Below are 10022 nucleotides of genomic sequence, written 5' to 3' on the forward strand. Positions count from 1 at the left end.
ATCGTCCTATTGCTTAAATGTGATCATTAAACTTTAAGTGGCTATGATAATTTGACGCGAGCACGCCATGTTTCAAAATAAAAACACTGTTAGCAATCACCAAATAAACAAAGTGTTGTTTCGATATACTGATGATGAATAATTAATATTTTGTGAGATTGTTTAAATCATAGCCTACCTGTAAATTCACATTTCGGCCAGAAAAGTTTTTTTCATGTTACCTCCGTAATGCCTGTAATAACTTGGTGTGTACTTTGTTACGGCTATAATTCTGGTGTTCCACAAGTGCCACCTTCTGGCAAAAGAGTGAAGTTGCATATTTACTTATATCACATTTATGCACAACAGTGTTGTGAATGTTGACTGGCATATTATCAAGAAAAAATATCAATTATACATAAATAATTATCAAGAAGCTTAAAAAAAGTTTTCTAGGGTAGGGGGGCCTATCATAATGCTGTAGCCAAGGGGCCTCTGGTTATCTTAATGCACCCCTGGATGTGCCAATTAATTTGCATAATTTGCTGCACAATTGGCCGACAACAACAATAATAATGTGGATGAACTTTTTAACCAGCAGAGGATGTCAATGCACTTTAATTGTTGAAGAACAATATCAAAATCAATCTTTATTCATTCTCATCTGGACTATATTCAAATCAGTAGCTTATCTGATATTTGGGCACTGCCTTACGACAGAAATGCTATAGTGACTGTGATTTTATCAAAACATGCTAAATCAAAGACAAATTCACTTGACTAGCTCTTGTCCAACAATGAGCAAACAAACTTTAAGTCTCAGAATAAAAGCAAGATGACTGGGACAAATAAAGCCAGCAAATTAAGACTTTTTCTAAAGGAAAAATAATAAAATGACCATATTCTCTTGCAGGACTGCTGTCATTAACTCTGTGTATAGAACAAGAGTATATTCTGATCCAGCAGTATATGACATGGGGAAATGCACAGAATTACTGCAGGACGCACCATATTGACCTGGCCACCGTTCAGAGTAATGAAAACTGGACACGTCTGCAAGAAGCTGCAAGTGAAAAATTATTTTCCGGCTTTGCCTGGATCGGACTGTACAATGACATCATCAGCTGGCGCTGGTCTGTTAACGAGGAGAGTCTGGTGTTCAAGTCCTGGGATTTGGGTCAGCCAGATAACTATGCTTACGGACAGGAGTGTGTCGGCATATTACCTAATGGAGCCTGGCATGATTTATACTGCACTGACATAAGAAATTTTGTGTGTTATGATGGTGAGAAACACGTACAGTCACTCTTTATTGATGCTCATTAATTTAGTAAATGAACAAAGACAACAATATAACGACATTAAGCAGTGGGGGAAGTATAAAAGTATAGCATAAACCAGTGTTATTTCAGTATCATTGTGATGCTATTATAACTTTTGTTTTTAATCTCGAACCCAAACCCTCTAGGACCATCACTTGTCCACATTTGCACTCACGTTTGTGCTTGGCTCAGGATGATTATAATTCCCATCATTTTCCTTTTCCATTTCCCATTTGAAAATCAAACCATATTATCTTCAGATCACATCACCTAAAAAAACATGGAAATCAAGATGATCAGTCAAACCATTTCCGAATAACTCTCCAAAGTGGACATAAAGCTATGTCTCTGCAACAATTTAAGATGGGCACACACTGCATGATTTTCAAAGTCGTCAGATCGCAGCTCTTCTCACACTGCATGACTGTCTTAGGTACCATCTAGTTGCTGTTGTGCACACTAAACGATGGATAAGTTACAGGGGGTTACACATTGCACAAAAATGGAAAGAATCACCAACGCCTCTGCCTTGTCTGCAAACAATGTTTCACAACCAAATACATGTGAGAATTTATATGGGATATAATGTAAGACCACAGTAAAGACAGGCATTATTGTGTGTGAATGGATTTGGAGAATGGAGAATGGACACAATACTGATATCATTAGATTCTGTGCTACATACAGAGTCAAGTGATGCCAAACTGTCCCATGTTGGCCATTTTGAATTTTGAAGTAAAATGCTATATTTTATGAACACATTGGTGTATTGTCTCGAACTGGGTATGTGTCTTCGGCACAATGCCCTGAAGTTACTCAAGAGGTTTTGGGTCAAACCTTGGCAGTGCCACCTTGTGGTCAAAAGTTACTATGAAATTTAAAAAAATGCTTAAAACTTTTGATTAGTTTTACCTATGATCATGAGAGTGGCCTTGGTAGATTCTTTGAATTATGCCAAGAACATAGACATCAATTATGCTATAATCAGCCGATTTTCCTGTCCTCCATTTTAACTTGCATTGAAAACCTACTTTTTCAAACTTCTCCTAGATTGTTGGTCACATTTTCTCCAAATTCAACCCTAATCATTTTCAGACCATGCTGGCATAAAGTTATGAATTTCATATTGATAGGAGAAATGGCTTTCGGTTACCTCATTAAATGTCATGGCACGATGCCAAACTGCATCTGAGGCTGTATCGCTGCAGAGTTTTGGCATCCTGACCACACCACATCAATTTGGAGACATAGCCACCTACTGGACAAAACTGATAAACCATGAAATCACATTACTAATGACTGAATTTATGATTTTGAATAAAAGTTAGTTGTGTTATTTCTAAATGTCTATGTAGCTTTTATTCATTTTTATTTTAGTTTTGGTTATTTTAGTACATCAAGATAAACTAAATGGTAACAAAAAGTGTTGCCTTTAAAAACTAGCTTAAGTAAATTATAGAGAAAATGGATTTGACTTGTCATGACTTTAACATCTTAACCCTATATTTTAATTTTCACAGGAAGTGCAAACACAACAGAGAAAATGGTTTTGAGCAAGACACAAAATACATGGATTGAGGCTCAGAAGTTTTGCAGAGATCGTTATACAGACCTGGCTATCATTAGAAGTCAAGCCGACCAAGACCAAATAACCAGCTTGATAAAAATATTTCCGACTGCTGTCTGGATCGGATTGTACAGAGACACTTGGAAGTGGTCAGATCAGTCCAACGTTACTTCCTCAACCAAACAGGCTACTCAGAGTTTTACTCGGTTCAATGAAGACTGTGCTGGTTTAAATATTTATTATCGTATAATTGATGATAGATATTGCACATGGACTTACTTCTTCTACTGTAAAACTGGTATGTCTGACCTGAGCTATTTTGTACATTCATCCATTTGTTGTTTATTGACAAATTGAATAGGAAAATGTTGATGATAATTTTTTCTGAGTGTTGTAGGGCCTTATGTTTGATTTTTTTCCAAAGTCCTATTTCTTTTCAACCCAAATATATATATTTTTTATATATATTTTTTATATATATTTTTTTCATTTACATTTTTCTGACTTACATTTTAATGGTTAAATTAAATTTTTGTTATTGAAAACCACATCTAATTAAAAAAAGAAATAAAAAATAAACAATTCAACAACAACAAAAGTAAAAAAATAAAAATTAGCTAAAATTACAAATGTCAACTTAATATCTCAGGCGCAGATATTCAAAGGGGTTTGGCTGACGAAAATACTTTGAATCCCTGATTTATATGTTCATAATATAGATACAGTAAAACTAAGTAATCTACAATATGCGTTTTTCCACAGTCAAGAGGAAGAGGCAGGTGATCCGAGTGCACGTGAAATCCGCCGAGAACGTGGGTGAAGCTAAACTGAAGGCGCTCGTCTTAAACGAGGTTCATTTTTTAATACTCATCTGACTAAAATTAGTTGTGGAATGTACAGCAATCAGAAAATATCAGGTCTGTCCACTTTTGATGTGCAGTTTAAACACAGGTCTTAAAAATACGATTTAAGAAACAGATCAATTTCCCCTCCAGAGTGAACAAAGCCAAAGTCTCAGCTAAATCAGTCTTTACACAATGCTTTGTGCTTGTAGTTTTGCCCATTTCTGCTCTTTTTGTAAGAATTCTAAAGTAAGAGATGTTAATTCTGAACTGAAATGCCTCAAACTTTGTGTGGGATTCATTCACAGAGTAATTGAAGGCTGTTTCTGTGTTTAGTTAAAGCAGACGCTGAGCGATGAGGACGTCACAATGATGTGGAGGACACAACCCAACGGGAAAGTCTTCCAGAAGAAGAGGACTGGACAAAAACGTAGTGAAGCGAACACTACTCTTGATTGTTCTTGATTGGGGTGAAATTTATCTCAAATTAATGCAGCACATTCTTAGTTACAGATATCTGAATTATTAGATTAACAATTTATTATTTCTCAAAAATGCTTATGTATATTCATTTTGCATTGATTAATGTAGTCGACAGATATTTATGCCTACATGTGAGCTAACAAATGCAAGCATGTTTTAGCCTGTAATGTTACTGCTACATTTTGCATTCTTTAAGAATAAATTAAGACGTTTGGGAGAATATAAAAATGCAGTCTCCCTAAAGCATGAAGTTAAAAGCACCATCTATTAACCCTTGTGCGACCTTATGGACATTTTTGTCCATTTCAGTTTTGTTTTTTGTTATAAGTGTGCCTGTGTTAATGCCAACTGGATAAATTTAGGCTCAGGTGTTTATTTTTATTGGAATTTTAATATTTCACCCTCATTTCCGTAAAAAAAAAAAAATTTTACCCTCCGTACAAAAAATACTCACACTCAGGACCTTAAGGACAAAAATGTCCCCATTGAAACCCATTAAAACTGCTATTTTTAATCGCAGTGCTGTTTAACTGTAAAATTATGTAATTTTTTTTAATAGGCTTTCATTCTGTTGGCAAGGCTTCAAAATAAAACATTTTACCAAATGGTGCCATTTTTTTCAGGGTTGGTCTATAAAAACTTGCTTTATTCCTGTTTTCTGCTTCTGCATATTATAGAGCCAACTGGATAAATAATGCAGCTATAATTGTGTGCGTGTGTTGGTATGGATGTCAGAGTGTGGTTTGTATGTGTGTCATAAAAATTGAGAGAGAGAATCTCTCACAAATCCAAGCACTGCGTGCACCAGCAGAGTTTTGCTGGCATCTAATGGGGAAAATTTGGTACTGCGCCCAAACAAAATTTTACTGAAAGCTCATTTTTTGAGATATCAACCTCAAATTTGGAACACAACTTGTTTATATTTATGGCTTTGATTGTCTATAAAAGTTGCTTCATCATGTTTAATATATAAAATATTCATAAAATAACAAAATATTGTTCATAAATAATTTTCATAAACCTATATAACTTTTTTTTTTTTTTCACTTTTTAAACCTTTTTTACTTCAACAATAATCTGCCATGGGTCTTATTTAAAATGAGACCACACTTAAGTCTCTGCTCCCAAGCTTCCAATTTTTATGACCGTTTTTTTGACATGGACATTTTTGTCCACTATGGACCTAAGTGTAACTTTTTTTCTTTTTTTTTTTATTGATGCACAAGGGTTAAACAGTTTTGAGCACTCAACGCTTAAGACAACAACGTGATCTGTAAAACAACTGTAAGTAAAATGTAATTAACATCAAAATAAATTCACAAGGGCAAGTATATTGTTTGCACGTTTATTTACATTAAAGGCAAAATAACTGAAATAACTATAAAATAACTAATAAATATCATGTAGTTATTGCAATGTTTCCTGGTCCATATCCTTTCCTTAGGAAGGTGTGCTAGACACTGGTTAATGTAACATAAAAATAATATACATATTTATATATTTTGCTATTGTATTGTGGAGTGACACTTTCATAAACTTTTCTGTACTCTTCTGATTATATAATGGTAAATATTACAATATCATAGCACAACAACAGTGATCAGCAATAATGATAAGCCTAATACTCACAATAAAAATAATAAGGTCATATAGATCATAACACAGTCTCGGAGGTAAGAAGTAGATTATCCTTCACCTGGAATGTTTGTCTTTTCATCCTGAAATGTGAGGCAAGTGTTGGATCACAATAATTAGGAACCACAGTTTCCACAAATCTCTTCACTCGATTGGTATGTTCTCTTTTATTCTGGACAACAAGGGCAGTGACTGTAACATCGAGTATTTTGCAGTATTAAACATGTATTTAAACCTTGCATCATCAGAACAGGCTTCAAATCGGGTGATTTTAGGACAGTGATTGGCTGTCAGTCAATGATGCTCTCTGCTGGTAGGGATAGTAATACGGCTGTTTGAACACTTCCAAAAATATTAAAGATGAATGAAAGAACTTGCTGTTTTCCTTTAATGAACTATAATTGTTCATATTCATCTTTGATATTTTATATATATATATATAATAAATCTTAAGTATTTACAGTGTGAAAACAATGATTGTTTATGATGATGTATTTCTGATGTTTTTAATTATTGAATTTTCAGAATCAGAATCAGAATTTTCCACTGTTATACAATTTAAAGTTAATGGGTGGAGTATATATTGATGATTGTTTATTTAAATTGTAGGCTTGTATAATAATGAATAATCCCATATAATTCTTAATGTAGTCACGGATGTGTAGTGTGACATACTAGTGGATGTGATGTTTTGTGTAAATACATGAAAATTGTCCAGTATTTAAAAGGAAATGTTTTGATGATTCTGGTGATTCAACATTGCTAATGAGTAATGACGTTGACATAATTGATGATTTGAAAAGTGGGTGATGGGATTTAATTGCTTTGCACACTGAGGAAGGCTTTGAGCTTAAACGTATGTGTCTTTTCCCAATCAGGGATGAATGTTAAATAAAACGAAAAAAGAGTCTGATGAGTCCTCTCGAGGGCGCCGTGTTGGATCTTTTGCTGCTTTTACACTTGACTTAGTAAAGTAGTTCTCAGTCCTGTTCCTGAGGATCTTTATCAGCTGGTTCAGATGTATTTGAATATGGCTGGAGCTCAATATTTCAGGAAAGCATATCTTCAGGAGCAGGACTGAAGAAACATCATCTGATCATTGTGAGCTCCTGCTGGCTTCAGCTTCCGTCATGGGAAATAACCGTAAGCCGGGACTCAAATTTGTCATTATACAAGTCCTTCACACTGCATGGAATACAGTGGCATCCCATAATGCAATGCACTCGACCTGAGCTTCCATTCCCAGTGAGAAGGACTGTCTAAACCACAAGTCATTTCAATAGTTTCTTAATCTCCATTTCTCGCTATTTGCCAAGATTTCCAAATGCCAAGATAGTTTATAATAATAATTATAATAATAATAATTCATTGCAATCCGAGCAGCTGAATCCTTAGCCATCTTCAAGAATCGGCTAAAAACACATCTCTTCCATCTTTATTTAACCCTCTAACTCTAGCACTCTCTATTCTAATTCTATTTAATCTATCTCTCTTCTTTTAAAAAAAAAAAAAAACACACACACACACACATATTGCATATTTATTCACTAACTGCTAGCTTTTTTTGAAAAACTAACACTACCTTTCTTTTTTCTATTCTATCTACTTGTTTCGTGCACTGCTTTAGGTGTAACCTTACGTGTACTGCGTTAGGCTAACCGAGACTTGTCATAGCACTTGCATGTTGTTGCTCTTTTGTTGCTCATTTAGCATCTGCTAAATGACATTTATATATTGCTTTTATAGGCACTCAAAGTGCTTTACATTGTGAGTGAGGGGGGGATCTCCTCATCCACCGCCAGTGTACAACATCCACCTGGAGCCAAAGTGCATGAAGACACCCACCACACAGCAGCTTACTGGTGGAGAGGAGACAGAGTGACGAAGTAAATCAGTAGATATGGGTATGTTTAGGAGGCCATGATGTTCAGAAGCCAGTGGCCAAATTTGGCCAGGATACCGAGTTCACACCCCTACCCTTTTCGAACGACATCCTGGGATTTTTAATGACCACAGAGAGGCAGGACCTTGGTTTAATGTCTCATCCAAAGGACAGTGCTTGTTGTCAGTATAGTGTCCCCGTCACTATACTGGGGTGTTAGGACCCACACAGACCACAGGGTGAGCACCCCCTGCTCCCTCACTAACACCTCTTCCAGCAGCAACCTAGTACCTCCTAACCAGGTACTGACCAGGCTCAACCTTGCTTAGCTTCAGTGGGGAACCAGTCTTGGGCTGCAGGGTGATATGGCTGCTGGCATTTTAACAGAAAATTAAGATTAAAAATGCAAACTAACCATATTTAGTTATAATAAGGTAACTACATTACACATGTTGAATTAAAGGGATAGTTCACTAAAAATGAAACTTTACTGTTTATCTAATTGACCTTTCGCTGGGAGTTTGATTGACAGTGATCTGTCACGACACATTAAAGACCCACAAAACAGTATTTATAGTTTTAATTTCTTACAAATTGACAAAATTGGACAGATCTCATACTAGTCTCATACCAGAAATAACCTGCTTTGTCTTGTCTGTCGGCACATTGTCAGTGTCTTCTTTGCTCTTTGATGTATTTTACACTGCGTGAGAACACGATGTTTGGAGTGAGAGCACCATGGGTCCGTTCTTCGTACCTCGCGTAATACATGATGATTTGAGAGATACCAGATCTTCTAGTCGTGATAACTGATCTCTGGCTAATTTGGTTCTTCAAATGAATTTGCGTATTAAATTGAAATATCTGGATTAAGTTGTCTAAGATTACTGCACGTTCTAGTGTTCCCCGAAAAGGGCAGATGTATCAATACTTGAAACCACTATCAGCAATGCAGCAATTGGCTGGTGGCAAGACAGCAACGTAATGGCATCATATAATTAAAAAAGACACCTGACGAAAAACTTGACAAATTTCTGGACCTTTATAAGGAAACAACCAAGCGAACAAAACTACATAAATGTATATAGATATAATTTTTACATGATTCCCAATTATTTATATTTATGATTTCTAGTATTTGTACAGGCTTTACATTTTTACTTCAGTGTTGTAATTAGCAATTCATTTAATTTTATCTTTGAATCAGATTTGTTACGGGACAGCATTACTTACGGTTTCTTAAAGATCATGTTATCTGTATCTCCTGCGCTCTATCAAGCCCCTCCCATAATATCTGTCATCACTCAAATTAATGCATGGCTCAGATGTACTGTATAGCATGTGTGTAAGACTCCAATACAATTATAAAGTAATTATTTCATCACTAATAAATCTTTCAGTGAGTAAAACTGGCTGTGTCTATAGTGTTATAGACTACACAACATTGTTATCTTATTTTCAAATTAATTTTTAATTTTAATTTTTTTTTATTATTATTGTCCCTGGACCAGCAGGGTACTCTTATAATAAAGTAGCGGTGGCTGTGACAGATTTTAAGTATCGATTCTGCTTAAAAAGATGTGATCTAATCCTGTTTACATGAAATAAATACCTTACAGACCTGTTGCTATGACAGCAACTCCAGCATGAGCTTCAAAGAACCAAATGATGGTACAAAACTTGATGGCTTTTATGGCAGTCGCTATGTGACCACAAAAATAAATAAATAATATATATGTATATATATATATATATATATATATACGCTCATCATCACGACACAAAAATGGACGACACAACAGAAAGCCGTTAGCGCAATGCATTTCTCTCGTGGAAATTCTAGACTAGTTTATAAATCTGAAAAAGGACGTAACATCAGTGCAATGCCTACCTCCAACAAAACTTCTATCAGCATTGAAGAAAGATACAACGTCTAATCTGAAAAAGAAACCTGAGTAATCTAACAAAATACATCACTGATTACTTTTTAAAGCATGTTTTTTGTAATCTGTAGTGAAATACATTTTAAAAGTAACCTTCCCAGCCCTGCACACTACTACATCAAGAGTACAAAACAGACACACACACTCAAGCAGACACTCACTTACACACACTCACAGACACACACACACACAAAAGAACTGGTGTGGCTGTAACAATATGGCAAAATTGAGTCAGAAGATTCAAATAAGAGGTTGCACTCAGATTGATTAATCTCTGATAAAGCATTCCTGTTCATTTTTGTTGAATTTTGATGTTATGTGTAACAAAATGACTTTCTCTGTGTTCAGGTTTGACTGTAGTAAAATTAA

At 35.2% G+C, this 10022-nt stretch overlaps 1 protein-coding gene across 1 annotated transcript; it reads left to right on the forward strand.

The window, feature by feature from the left end:
* Positions 1 to 898: 898 nt before the first annotated feature.
* On the forward strand, positions 899 to 4795 carry LOC306843089 (putative C-type lectin domain family 20 member A). Its single transcript, XM_079374350.1, has 4 exons — positions 899 to 1264; positions 2822 to 3166; positions 3631 to 3719; positions 4047 to 4795. Exons 1-4 carry the CDS (start codon positions 949 to 951, stop codon positions 4173 to 4175), a joined length of 879 nt encoding a protein of 292 aa, XP_079230476.1. The 5' UTR covers positions 899 to 948; the 3' UTR covers positions 4176 to 4795.
* Positions 4796 to 10022: the final 5227 nt, after the last annotated feature.

The sequence above is a fragment of the Barbus barbus genome (genome assembly GCF_936440315.1).
Source record: "Barbus barbus genome assembly, chromosome: 2".
Lineage (NCBI taxonomy): Eukaryota > Metazoa > Chordata > Actinopteri > Cypriniformes > Cyprinidae > Barbus > Barbus barbus.